At 39.1% G+C, this 15,373-nt stretch overlaps 1 protein-coding gene across 1 annotated transcript in view; it reads left to right on the top strand.

The window, feature by feature from the left end:
* Positions 1 to 3,238: 3,238 nt before the first annotated feature.
* Positions 3,239 to 15,373, top strand: part of st3gal1l3 (ST3 beta-galactoside alpha-2,3-sialyltransferase 1, like 3) — a 29,886-nt gene continuing 17,751 nt past the window's right edge. Inside the window, exons 1-2 of the mRNA XM_087295624.2 lie at positions 3,239 to 3,498; positions 3,671 to 3,861. Coding sequence (XP_087151750.2) covers positions 3,247 to 3,498; positions 3,671 to 3,861 — 443 coding nt within the window. The 5' untranslated portion in view covers positions 3,239 to 3,246. The remainder of the gene's footprint in view (positions 3,499 to 3,670; positions 3,862 to 15,373) is intronic.

Here is a 15,373-nt window from a genome sequence, read left to right as displayed (position 1 = left end):
TGAGTGCTGATAGATCCAGGCTTTGAATCTACCAGGCAGGTCGGATTTGTCAACCTTCGTCAGCCAAGCTCCAAGTTCTCTTTTGGACTTCTTGATGGCTGCAGAGTCTTTTAGGCTGGAGTCAAAGAGCTTCCCCAAACTCTTGACAGGTTGCTCCGTGTGCAGGTGCAGCCTGTTATTTTTCCTTTCCCAATGCGATGCCAGTTTGATGTTTCTGACCCAGATGTGACCCGCATCTTGAAATTATTGTAGTAATCCAGAATTAGGTCCTTAATCTTACTAGGAACGTGGTGGCGGTGTAGAGCGAGCTCAACCAGCTTGTGGGGTATGGCCAAGTCCAACCACAAGACAACCAAGTCCCCTCTGTTCTCATGGGCCTCTCTGATGAGTTGTGTAACTACTCCAGTATGTTCCAAGCAGCCGGGAACTTCAGGAATCCCTCCCTTCTGCACTGAAGGGTCAATATAATTGTTCTCGAGGAGGAACTCTGTCAGTCTTCGTGAGACGATGCTGAAAAACACCTTCCCTTCAACACTCAATAGAGAGAGGATTCGAAACTGGTTGATGTTTTTCGAGTTTTCCTCTTTAGAAATCCACACTCCCTCGGCACACCTCCACTGCTCAGCAACTCTTCCTCGTTGCCAAATCACCTTTAAGATCTTCCACAGATGCAGGAAAAGCCCTGGGCAGCGCTTATAGACAAGGTAAGGTATGCCACTAGGGCCTGGAGTAGATGCTGAGCGAGATGCCTTAATGATTTCCTTGACCTCCTTCAGACTAGGCCCCCTCAAACTGAACTCTCTTGCTGGAGGGGTGGGACTGATAAGTGCTTTGTTTGGCTCCAGCTCTTGCTCTCTCACTCACTGTGTCCTCAATGAAGCGATTCACTTCCTCTATTGAGCACTCAAGTCGACCGCTCCGCTTGTCCCCGAGCAGCTGTTTTGTGAAGCCAAAGGGATTGTTGATGAAGGCAGCTCGCTTTCTGGCTCTCTCTAGCCCCTGTCTCAGATGCCAATCTGCCCTGCGTAGGATCATCAGCTTCTTCCGCAAAATGTTTTTCAACTCTGCTAATGGTTGCTTCTCCTCTTCCGTAGCTTTCCTATACAGTTTCTTGAGGGAGCAAAGCTCCTGACGCAGGTGATGTATCTGGGTAGCCCTACAGTTCATAGTGTAGAGGGTGTTGGGCTTGGTCTTTCCTTTCTCTACGCAACCGAATCTTTCTAGAGCATAGCTGAAGATGATGGTAGTCATCGTTTTGAGTCGGCTATCTGCATCTCCTTTGGCTATGGCTTGAATGATGTTGGACACATCTTCATCGAACTGCAGCCACTAACTTCGTATGCTGGCTGGGGGCCATTTAATCCGCTGTTGAACTACTTCGCTTGGAATTTGAGGCTCTGGTACATGGAGGGACTTGGCTCTGTGGGTTGCCTCCGGGCCGGGCTCTTCCTGCGTCTCAACAGGCTCAGGACCTGTGCGTTGCACCTTACTCTCCTGCTCCAAACATTTCATTCTGGCCTGATGGATTTTTAGGCCTCGATGGTTCTTACACAGCTTTCCGCAAATGCATGTCACATATATATATATATATATATATATATATATATATATATATATATATATATATTTCCGTCGTCTGTTCATTTGCATGGGTCATTAACCTTTGATCCGTCCGATTGGAGATCTCATCCTCCCCCCTTCTCGGGATCTCCTGGGGGTATATCTCTGTGGGGCTTTCCGTAGCTTGTTTGGGTTCTCTCTCACGAAAGACACAGGCTGGGGTGCTAACCCATACTGTCCCAAGGGCCGTCTTTCCGTGCCGTCAACTGCCTCTCCAGTAGTCGACCAAACTATTCTTGGTTGCCACCTAGTCTATTTCTAGGAGTCACTGGCTGTGCCAGGCTTGAATTGTGCAAGAAACATCTCATGGATGCATTTGGGACACATCATTAAGGAACACCATATAATATATTATGTTCTTGTGATGTTTATTTATCTGTATTTACCAGAAATGTCCTTTCTGTAACATATGTATTGAACCAATTTAAAACTTTCCCACAGTGACCTACAAGGTTTTCCAGTCTGTTAATCAAAATGCAATGATGAACCGTGTCGAATGCATGTACTTGCAAAGTTTCTTATACTCAGTTAAATGTCTGTTTAAGGAGCAGTATCAACAGATATTAAGTAAACAGTCTACTAATAATCAAATGGACCATCAAAATAAAATGTTACCTAGATCAGTCTTCTTTATCCAGTTGTCTATGGCCTTTAGGTGTTGCCACTAGCAAAGCCCAGATTCATCATGATGGCTTTGGTGGTGAACCTTCTTTTCACTTCTCTCACAATCCTACTGGCCAGCACAGGTGTCATTTTTGGCTTCCAACCACATTCGCACTGTAGCCACTGGAACGTCAACACATTTAAATATGGTCTTTTAACCCTTTCTTGACTGGTAAGCAGCCACAATGCGCAGCCGCATGTCCTCACTTATCTTCTTTGTCTTAGCCATGACTGTCCACGAACCAACAACAGAAAGCTTCTGTTTTTTCATCTGTTGCATAGGTTAAAACACCTGTTTCCAATGAATCAGGCTAACTAGGAAGGTTTGGGATAGCTTGGACTATATGCATTTGTATAGAACTTTGGATTTTCCCATAAACTGAAATTTTGCAAAGTGTATAAATAAATTTGTACATGCCACTTTTTGTTAAAAAGTAAATAAAAGAAGCTGAGAAATATTTTTTTCCCTCACAATGTCTCTTGTACATAATTTTATCATCTTTTGGGAGAAGCCTGTGTGTCATTTGCAGTTAAAAACAAACTTTTTGGTTGAATAAATGCAACTTTAAGTCAGAATTTTCAAGGGGTACATATAATTTCAGACTTGTACACACACACACACACACGCACGCATGCACGCACGCACGCACGCACGCACGCACGCACACACACACACACACACACACACACACACACACACACACACACACACACACAAACACACAAACACACACACACTCAATATATATATATATATATATATATAGTATAAAAGTCATATATAGTAAAATTTGCGGTTCATCTAAGCTTTTTAAACTAATTATATATTAGTTTAAAAAGCTTAGATGAACCGCAACTTTTACTGAACTTGTTACAAATATACATACATACATACATCTTATTCATATGTTAAGCTTAATTTCTTTATGTCATTCATACTTTTTGTGTTAAAGGGATCAAGATATGCATAAACTGCTGTGCTTTGCCACCAAAAGGACAAGATGCCTCACCTTAAGTGTGAGTTTGATCATCTGTTTATTTATATTCTCTCAACCCTCTATACAAAGACACATCTTTGGAGCTTGTGCATGTGGTCAGTGTGTGGCTGACATCTTTTATGACGCATGGTTCCGAATGCACTACGACCCCAACATCGAACTTCTACTGACTAAGAAAAACAGCATACTCAGCGATGCACTCTACAGGTGGTGGCAAGTAAGTGCCATATCATAACAGGAATTCACTGTTACTGAAACACGCTGATACATTTAAAAGAAAAGAAAAAATAATCCACTTGATTATACTGCTAGAATCTATTGGGTTACACTTGTTATTCAACAAAGAAGAAAATTCAAAAATCATATATGTTCTTTTATTATTCGAACAGAAGCTACAGTATAAAAGCAGAGTGAACTACAAAGCAGTGTCAGAGATGTTATTTGGCATATTCCCAAATGAAGAAGATTACTCTGATGCTGGTCCAGGCCGCTGCAGAACCTGTGCTGTAGTGGGGAATTCAGGGAACCTTAATGGATCTCACTATGGTGTTCTCATCGATGCCCATGATCTTGTCATTAGGTGAATGAACACTAAATACAAAATCATTGCACTTATAGTATAGTTTTTTTAAACTGTTTAATTTTTGTTGTTGTTTCCACAATGAAACAAGTGTCTATAGTTTACAGTGTAGTCAATGTCTTTTGTCAGTTCAAACTTTGCATAGAATATTTAAATATGTTATTTGCATTTAAATAGTACATTTAAATATGGTGCAACAGATTCTACTATATAGCTTGTTTCCAAAACACCTGAAATGTTACAATATTCTGTTTAGACATGGACATGGTTTGCCATAACAAAGATCAGATTTATGATGATTCTAAGCAATTTTATTAAATACATTTACTCAGATATTTTACTAATCCATGCCATAATTTGAAATGTTTCCATAATATTTTCAGTTCACCAAGGAATAAGAATTAAACTTTATGTTTATTACATTATCAGTTAGTTAAAACTGTGTAATAAAAGTACATTTTTAAATATGAATACAACTGTTTGCTTTTTATTGTAAGTGCAAAAGCACAAATAGGATGGAATTTGAAGTGTGACACTATTTGACAGGGAGAAAGAGCCATCCTCATCCACTTGTTTTCATATGTATTTTGGAATATAGCATTAGAAAAAAACATCTAGCAAACACCAAAGTTCAAATAAAAAAACAAGTGCACTATTTTTCATGTTCATAATTAATGTGAATTATTAACATTTTACAATAGCAGTACATGAATTATGTGCTAATATTTAAATCTAAACGTTACTTTATCAAGAACAAATTATACACTAATCACAAACTAAGACCTTTAATCACATTTTCCATGAAAAACGTACACACTCGGTTGTGCTTTGCTGAGGGAAATTTTTATCTGTCTTATCATGTTGATGGCCAGAATATCTTTCTTCATCTATTTTAAATGGACGTCATGGTGGCTCAGTGGGTAGCACGATTGCCTCACAGCAAAAATGTCCCTGGTTTGAGCCTCAGCTGGGTCAGTTGACATTTCTGTGTGGAGTGTGCATGACCTCCTGTGTTCGCATAGGTTTCCTCTGGGTGCTCCGGTTTCCCCCAACAGTCCAAAAATATGTGGTATATGTGAATTGGGTAAGTTAAATTGTCAGTTGTGTGTGTGTGTGTGTGTGTGTGTGTGTGTATGTGTATGTGTGTGTGTGTATGTGTGTGTGTGTGAATGAGTGTGTATGGATGTTTTCCAGTGATGGGTTGCAGATGGAAGGACATTCGCTGCGTAAAACATATGTTAGATAAGTTGGTGGTTCATACCGATGTGGTGACCCCAGATTTATAAAGGGACTAAGCTAAACAAAACAATGAATGAATGAATTCTTTTTTTAAATATATGTTTAAATATTCTCAAGCAACAGATGGTCTGAAAAGTTTGAAAGACCAGTCTTGTCTTCAGCATAAAAAATAGATTAGGCCTACGGGGTAAGTGAAACTGAATTAATGGGATACAAGGCTTTACATTTACACCCGCCAACCCGCCAAATGTGGGTAGATTTCAGCTCTGGCGGGTTAGACAGACACCTCCACTAGCCACATTGGCTGGTTGGAAATAATTTTTAAATTGTAGTTTTCTTAAAAGCAGGGTTCGACAGTAAGCATGGCCCAATATTCGTGCAAATGTAATATTAAAATCGAGAAGAAGCACGACTGAAAAAAATAACTGTGTTTGCGCGAGCAAAAGATTGGTGACTACAGAAGGAGAGGATGATCACTCACACTAACAGCTGATGTGATGCGAGCTACTGTTAAAAAGCGTGCGCACACTTGTTAACTTGAGCAAAGCAACCGTGCCTAGAAAAAGTGCAACGGGTACGATTGGTTCCCTTTAAAATAGACTGGACAGAGAGCGATGATCGTGCACCCACAGGCCTGCTGCTTTCAAGAGCTCAAGATAAAAAAATATTCTTTTGTAAGCAGCAGCGGTCACTGCTTTCATTTTAATTATTCTTAGAAAAGATTTTCAACAGGTCTAACATTAACCGTGTGCACGGTATATTACACCTGCTTTCTTTTGCTTAAAGTTATTTTTGTTAATATGGTTTAATTATCATTTTTTACAATAACATTGCTTTAATGGAAGATTACTCCTGGTTTATGTGTAGTTAACTGGTGATTTGGGACTTTTAGCCAGGACAGATTACTGTGCATATTTTAGATACAGGACAATAATTATTTTTTAAATGTAATGTTTTTTTAAAGAAAAGTTTTTTGAATTAAAAATTGCACCTATAAAGCTATATTTTCCATGTTGTTACACATTTAAAAATTGTGGCTGAGAAATCCTTATTTGATGTAATACATACATTTGGTATGTAAATCCCTAATTTTGAGTCCTGAAAAGTCATGAAATAAAAACTAATTGCATTCTGACACAGTCCATTTGCTCATGCACACTGAGCAAGCCAACACACAATACTCACAAGTTAAATGAATGAGAAGGGATGCGAACATAACACAATATCTAAATCAAGTAATTTAGCATGTCAAAGTCAAATTTAAGCAAAATATATTTTCCCAACAAGAAAAGTGTGGCTAGTAAAAATGGCGAGTGGCTAGTAATATTGGAAATCTACTAGCCAAGGGGCTGGTGATCAAAAAAGTTAATGTCAAGCCCTGACGGTATATGTGAACTGCATTAGGTCTATATAAATAAAGGTGGTGTCACAGTTGTGACAAATAATGGAGCAATAAGGGGAGGACTGGGACACAATTACAGGCAAGGAAATCCCACACCCACCCAGGTGATACTTTCCATGTAAAACAACTAAAGGCTTTTTATTTAAAGTATATTTTTTGTAGAAAAGCGACAATGCTCATTTATCAACTTTAAAACTGTAAATAAGCCAGTTAGCCACAAGGGCAAATTTTCATCAGTTGCCCAATACCAAATCTAAAAAAGGCAACCTAAAATCAAAAGCACATTATTACACATACAATATCAGTACAGTTACATAGACCAAAAAGACAAATGTTACGGAATTGAGTAAGCATTATAAACATTAGAAATCGATTTATTTTTACCCAACACATAAAAATGAAAACAATATTACCTACGGACAACAAATAAATGATATCAGACAAATAAATAAATCTCCAAAAGAAAAGCTATATGAACCACTCAAACAACAAAATAGTGCTGGCTGGTCCACTAAAGCGGTTTCTCTTCTCCTCGTAAGCAAGAAGGTGCGTCCACCTATGGAAGAACTAGAACAAGAGTGCATGTGCATGCATCTATTTGCACAACTGTTGTAATATCGTCTTGCCCACCAAAATGAATGGTTCCATAAACCCAAGTGGATCAAACACAGATGCAATCGTAAACAACACTCCTCTGTAAGTAAACAAATGTTCCTTTATAGTGACTATAAACTGGAATATGTATTATCATATGTAATTGACCCTTGAACACCAAATGCTCTCTCCACATACACCTCATCCAGATCCATGTCCAAATCCTTTACCCTGTTAGCAAGATCTTCTTGAGGGATTGAAGGGATAACATTCTTTTTGTTGGAATAGAACTTGTGAAGTTTAAGTTTCCCAGTACAACAGAGTTTCTTAGCTTCCATCACAATTGCTTCAGCTTCAGTTGACACAATTACTAATCCATCATCAACATACAAGTTCCCTTGGATGAACTTCATAACATCTTCAGAAAAATCTTCCTCTTCCTTGAGCAGCAAGATGTTTAAGACCATAATTCACAGAACCAGGGAATGAAGCTGCACTGAATAAATGAACTTTCAGTTGATATACCGATGTTTGAGCTTCAAAATTGTAAATGTCCCACCATAAGAACCTAAGATAATCTCTGTCCTCTGCTTTGACGTGAAACTGGTGTAACATATGTTCTATATCACACATAATTGCTACTGGAGTTCTCCTAAAATGACAAATGACCCTCAACAGTGTATTTGTCAGCTCTCGGCCTGTCTTATTTTCCATAAGAATCGAAGAACCTTTTGAGACATGCTACAATCTTCAGATTCTCGCTCATTAAAATCAGACTCAAACACCTTGGTGATGTTATGGATGTGGCCAATAATTATTTTGCTTTATTCAACAAATAGTACACCATAAACCACCACCAGCTAACCACGTGGGAACATTAGCTTAACAGAGGGAGTCCTTCGTGTCACACAAGAAACACAAATAACGCCTCCACTTTACTACTGAACTGGAGTAAATTAAATGCAATCCTAAAGAAACCATAGAAGGGTAAAATACATTATTTTTGGTTCGCTTGGTTTGGTCTTACAAAATCCAAGATTTTTACATACTTACACTCTCAAACTCTTATTTTTCTTCCTTTACTCTTCTCTACAGTCTGTATTAATGTATGTTTGTGTTTGGTGTTAGTTTCTGTTAGATTAGTCAAACTGTCATTTTGTAGGAAGAAGGGTGCCTGTGCATGTTTATGAATCTAATGCCTTAAAACATTAGCCATTTAAAACATAAATTGATTCTTTTTATAGCAATAGCCGTAGTTGAAGTTAAATTTGTTTATTCGGATTTAAATGGTCAATTCTTTTAAAGCCCTCTTCAAATTAATCTTCAATTAATTTGAAGTTAATTTGCTACAATGATGTCCATTGGGGAAAATACTTTTTTGATTTGTGTCGACAGACATAGTGCACAAACTAAGATTGACTGAAGCCTGTATACATGGCATTACTTGCCTCACAATAACCTGGTGAGTTGCTCCTTATGTATCTCCAGAGTCAATACATGGATTACCATGACCAATTGCACTCCATCCTAAATCTATCCCCTATGCACAATGTTAATTTTCTTCACCAGCCACCACCTTTCATGAAAGAAGAGCCTGTGGACAGTTGTATCTCATTAACAAGCCAACATCACAACCTTGTTGAGGAGCAAAAACATCTCCATATGTTTAAGATAAGGCCACATGCTCGCTGTTTCCATTGGGCATAATAGAAGAAGTGCAGGTAATATTATTGTCCTGCATAACCTGGTTCGAAGAGGGGTCGTTTAGAACTCTTGTATGTCTATGTTGGAAAGGACCTGTACAGGCAGAATGGTTGTGGTGAATGACATCAACAAAGGTGACGAGGGCGGGTTGGAATGGGGTGCTGCTCGCAACCAGGGTTCTATCGTCTTTAGGGATTAGCGGGGCTGGAGGGCTGTCAGGGAAAAGCTGGAGGGGCGTGACTTTGCTCCAGAAGTCAATGAGCAGTATATCAGGGTCCAGGGACAACTCACACTTTGCTGTGGGTTGGTGGACTCGCTCATTCCCTCAAAGTCCCCCAGGTCTCCCATATTTAGAGTTGTAGCCGAGTCACACACCTGGTCAGATGGTTGGTTGAGCTCCTCCTGCACAGTGTTGTATGGCTCTGTCACTCTTGATGGTGATGGCTCACACACTGCAGGTCTTGGTGTACGCTTCCTGCAGATGGCAGTTGGGCTGGTCGTAGGGTCTGGACTGGCAGTGACGTCGAACGATGGTTGGTTCCTCGCCAGTGTCCACTCCACATAGGTGGCAAGATTGCCCCGAGGACCATCTCGAACCCGCAGAACACATTGTCCAGCCAGCTGGATAGTTGTGCCAGGAAAAGGAATATGTCCATATGGTCCTCAAGGCTGCTTTCCCCTGCTTCATCATGAGGATGAGGAATTCAGTAGTGTAAATGGAATCCATAGGGAAAGAACATGAGGAGGAGAAAAATAAAACACTGGGGCAAAAAGACTATGAAAATAAAATGAGGGGAAAACATGCTGTCAACTTTTTCTTTTGGTCCGGTATTATATAATGCCCCGGGTTCTCATGATGAAGGCACAGGCTAGCAAGGTTATCAGATATGTATATTTATTACAATTGCGAGGAAGAACACTGGAAGGACATGGGGGGAAAACAGTCAACAAACGAGACATCACGAAGAAAGAGAATACCGTACAATGAAAGACTAAACACAGGGGCTGCATCCGAAACCGCCTACTACTCAGTAGGTACTGCGTTTGAATTTAAAGGTACTTCTCGGCCGTTAGAAAAGTATGTTCTATACAGTATGAAATATGTAGAGTATAGTATAGTATAGTATGAAAAGTATAAATAGAATTCGGACGTACTATATCCGCCATTTTGACATAGTCACATGACGTACCTGCGTAATTTGCGTCACTTCACTCCGATTCATGAATTTGCTCGCGGGGCATCATGGTATAGCGCAGCATGCATGGGATGTGCACTTCAGACTCTCGCCGGAAGTAGTAAGTCATCCGGGTACTTCTCGCATACTGTTTTTCAAATTCTATGAATTCGGACATACTACTCTGCTCACATACTGATTTTAGCATACTATATAGTCTGGAAGTATGCGGTTTGGATACAGCCAGGGACAATAGATACACAGGGGATGAACACAGGTGTAGCTGATGAACATAATGACATGGCGAGAATGGGAACAAAGGAACACATGGTGGAGTTCACATGACAAAAACAAACACACAAGGGAGACTGGGTGTGACATCCATAGATAGAAAACCTTCTCCACTGCAGGAATAGATTTTTTTATCTATTAACATTTGAAAGGAAGTCTTTCAATCCTTGAATTTAAGTGGATTACCATAAAAAAAAAACTGTGGTTTTGGTACAGGACTTAGCACTTAAACACACAAATTTCACTCTTCTTTTTTAAAACAAGGTCAAAGTGATTTGTCTCCTAAAAATCTAATTTTGTCTGTCTTTGACATATCATCTCTATTCCCTTTTTCATGGACTGAATGTTAAAACCAAGATGTTCTAAGATTAGAGTAAAATTTCAAAAGTCAATGTCAAAGAACAATCCACTGAAGACTATCTCCATTGACACACAGCCAGGGGAGACACTGGCCAAAAATTCAATTCAATTCAATTCAATTCAGCTTTATTTGTATAGCGCTTTTACAATGTAGATTGTGTCAAAGCAGCTTCACATAAATGGTCATAGTAACTGGAACAGTGTGGTTCAGGTTTTAGTGTTTAAGTTCAGTTCAGTTCAGTTTAGCTCTGTTCAGTGTGATTTAATCATTACTGAGAGTTCAAACACTGAAGAGCAAATTCATCGATGCGTAGCTCTACCAATCCTGAACCATGCGAGGCAGTGGCGACAGCGGAGAGGGAAAAAAAACTTCACCTGATGGGAGTGAAGAAAAAAAACCTTGAGAGAACCAGACTCAGTTGGGCACGACCATTTTAATTTCTCCGCTGGCCAAAAGTCTTGTGCAGAAATTCATTCGCCGTGGTTTATGCTGGAAGATGGCCTCAATGAAGACTCGTCTGTCCCTGGAGCGTCGCTGGAATCAGACTCATGTTCTCCACTCCCCACGACCATCAGCGCAGCAGCAGCTCAGGATATGGCCTGGTCCCGAATATGGAATCCTTGGGATCATCACGTCGCTGGTCTTGGATCCAATCAGTGACTCCGCCTAATCTGAGGACCTCGGGATGAGTATCCCCAGGTGAAAATAGAGAATAAAGAGAATAATTAGCGTAGCTGCTGTTCATAGTGTATATAAGCAAGATGTAGAAGCCAGTGTGGAACCCGCTAGGTGATGCACTGAGTGTATGCTTTACTAAACAGATAGGTCTTTAATCTAGTTTTGAACTGGGAGAGTGTGTCTGAGCCTCGGACATTACCAGGAAGGCTATTCCAGAGTGTAGGAGCCATGAAAGAGAAGGCTCGACCTCCTTTACTTGATTTTGCTATTCTAGGTACTACCAGAAGCCCTGAATTTTGAGATCTTAAGGAGCGAGTTGGTTTGTAGCGAGACAGAAGGTTGGTTAGATAAACAGGAGCTAGATTATTTAGAGCTTTATAGGTGAGAAGTAATATTTTAAATTCAATACGAAATTTAACAGGCAGCCAGTGTAAGGAGGATAAAATTGGGGTTATATGATCATATTTTCTGGACCTGGTCAGAACTCTGGCTGCTGCATTTTGTACTAATTGAAGTTTGTTAATAGAGGATGCTGGGCAGCCAGCAAATAGAGCATTACAGTAATCCAGTCTCGAAGTCATAAAAGCATGGACTAGCTTTTCTGCATCTGAGATGGATAGCATATTTCGTAATTTAGCGATATTTCTCAGATGAAAGAAGGCAGTTTTTGTGACATGGGATATATGGTTTTTAAAAGTTAGATTGCTGTCTAATATGACACCCAGATCTTTTATAGTAGAGCTAAAGCTAACTTTGTATCCCTCTAATTGTAAATTGAGTTGCGAGATCTGCTGTGTGCAAGATTTAGGCCCAATAAGTAATAATTCTGTTTTGTCTGGGTTTAAGAGAAGAAAATTGTTGGTCATCCAGTCTTTGATATCTTTGATACACTCAGTTAGTTTAGAAAGTTCAGACGTCTCGTCAGGTTTAGTGGAAATATATAATTGAGTATCATCTGCATAGCAGTGAAAGCTGATCCCATGTCTTCTAATAATGTCTCCCATAGGTAGCATATAAATTGTAAACAGTAAAGGGCCTAAAACTGATCCTTGAGGCACCCCATACTTTACTGGGCAGATTTGTGAAGGCTGTCCATTAAGATTTACAAACTGGTAGCGGTCAGTTAAGTATGACTTAAACCATTGTAGAGCCTGTCCCTGGACACCTGTAGACTTTAAACGATTTATGAGGATATTGTGGTCAATGGTATCAAATGCCGCACTAAGATCGAGTAAAACTAATAGCGAGACGCACCCTCGGTCAGCAGCTAAGAGTAAATCGTTGGTTATTTTCACTAAGGCGGTTTCTGTACTGTGGTGAGCCCTGAAACCTGACTGAAACACTTCAAAAATATTGTTCGTCTGCAGATAAGAGCATAATTGAGTGGAAACAACTTTTTCTAGTATTTTAGACATAAATGGAAGATTTGAAATAGGCCTATAGTTAGCTAAGTTGTTGGTGTCTAGTTGCGGTTTCTTAATAATAGGCTTAATAACAGCTAGCTTGTAAGAGTTTGGAACATGGCCTATAGATAAAGAAGAGTTGATAATGTTAAGAAGAGGTTCTCCTATAGCAGGTAACAGCTCTTTCGGTAATTTTGTTGGAATTGAGTCCAGCATACACGTAGCTGGTTTAGAGCTATTTATAATTTTTACTAACTCTTCATGTTCTATGATTTTGAAGCAGTGTAGGTTATTATTATGATTTAATGAAATATTTACAGGATTTGGAGTATAAGCCGGTGCAGAAAGTTTGGCATCTCCTATTTTCTGTCTAAAGCCTTCTATTTTATTACTGAAAAAATTCATGAAGTCATCACTACTAATTTGCGGTGGAGTAGTTTGTTCCAAGGATGACCGATTATTTGCTAATTTAGAGATGGTGTTAAATAAAAATCTAGGATTGTTATGATTATTTTCTATCAGTTTGCGCAGGTGCTCGGTCCTGGCAGATTTTAGAGCCCTCCTATAGCTGGACATACTGTCTTTGTACGCAATTCTAAAGACCTCTAAATTAGTTTTTTTCCATTTACGTTCCAGGGCGCGGGTTGCTGTTTTGAGCGCACGAGTATGACTATTATACCATGGTATAGTTTTAATCTCTCTAGCCTTTTTTAATTTGATGGGTGCCACAGTATTTAGTGTGCTAGTAAAGATGGCATCCATACTGCTGGTTACTACATCAAGATCATTTGAGTTTGCGGGTGCATTACGAAATAGAGAGAGATCAGGTAAGTTATTTATAAATTCATCTTTAGTTGACGGAACAATAGTTCTACTAGGGCGGAGTATTGGAGCGGGTTTGCTGATTTCAGGTAAACATAGCTTATATAGTAAGAGGTAGTGATCTGTAATATCATCACTTTGTGGTATAATGTCTACATCAATAACCTCGATTCCATAAGACAGAATTAGATCTAATGTATGCTTTAAGCAATGGGTTGGACCCACAACGTTTTGCTTTATCCCAAGTGAGTGTATTAAATCCATAAACGCGAGCCCTAATGTATCATTAGCGTCATCTATGTGGATGTTAAAGTCACCTACAATTAGCATTTTATCAGTTTTGACTAGTAAGTCAGAAATAAAATCAGAAAATTCTTTTAGAAATTTGACATAGGGTCCTGGGGGTCTATATATGGTGATTAAAGCGAGAGATAACATAGGTTTTTGTATAGTATCTGGAAGCTGAACATTAAGCGATAATACTTCAAAGGAGCTAAACATAAGTCCGTTTCTCTGTTTAATTTTAAGGAAATCACTAAAGATTGATGCAACTCCACCACCACGACCAGTTTGACGAGCCTCATGTTTATATAAGAATCCTGGAGGAGTTGCTTCATTTAAGCTAATATAGTCATTTTGTTTCAGCCAGGTTTCAGTGAGACAGAGTGCATTAAGATTGTTTTCTGTTATTATTTCATTAATGGTAAGTGCTTTAGGTGCAAGTGACCTGATGTTTAGGAGACCAAGTTTTACGAAATTTGTATTTTCACTTTCTACTGGTTTTTCTGGTTTGATTCTTACTAGATTTTTCCTGGAGCACACAGTACGTTTATTTCTTAATCTAATAATACGAGGAACAGACACAGTCTCTATAGGATTCGCCAGATATGCGTTACTGATGTTTAAGTGGGGTGAACAAGAGTCTAGGTGGCTATAGTGTGAATTTTGTGAATTTTTACCTGCTAGTCAGATGGTGTGAAGTAGTCTGGAGATGTTGTCCGACAGGAGTTCAGCTCCGGCTCGACTGGGGTGCAGGCCGTCAGGACGGAAGAGCCTAGGACGCTCCCAGAAAAGATTCCAGTTATTAGCAAAGAGCAATTTCTGTTCTTTACACCATGTTATTAGCCATTCATTCAAATCCACCAATTGACAGGGGTGACTGTGGAGAACAAACCATGGAAGAAACCAGGCTTAATCTGGTGACAAGTTCTTCTATAGCCAATCAGAAATGGGTGGAGTTACAGTCTAAATGACAGTCTAAAAGACATTGTGCCCTGTCATACACCAAGGCGCGACGCAATTGTTGTTTGCTAGTTTCAGGTTGCCGCAAGAGTCGTTTTGACGTTTTGCGCCACGCTGTTTAAATAGCTAATGCATTTGCGCTTATATGTGCGCCCAAATGCGTTCTGGTCTAAAAAGGAAGGCGTGTTGAGGCGCATTGCTGGCGTGTTGCTATTTTGAGAAACTATAATAGATTTTTTTATAGACCAGAAGAAAGCCGGTCGATTGTACAGCACAGAGCGCATAAGTTGTGCGCCTCGCTTACTGCTTAATACACACAAGATGTAGAGCAATACACAAACATCTCTACATATGAAAAAGAATACAAATTTTAAGGATATATATATATATATATATATATATATATATATATATATATATATATATATATATATATATATATATATATATATATATATATATATATACACATACATACATATAGGATATAATAAGGATATATATTGGATATAAATATAAAGGATTAAAATATTACAAAACATTGTTTTCTAGCCTACATAAATATAAAACCATACTTTCATGCCTTCTTCTTCTCAGGGGG

The sequence above is a fragment of the Danio rerio genome, chromosome 19 (genome assembly GCF_052040795.2).
Source record: "Danio rerio strain M-AB ecotype USA chromosome 19, GRCz13ab, whole genome shotgun sequence".
Lineage (NCBI taxonomy): Eukaryota > Metazoa > Chordata > Actinopteri > Cypriniformes > Danionidae > Danio > Danio rerio.
This window is presented reverse-complemented; position numbering and strand designations above follow the sequence as displayed.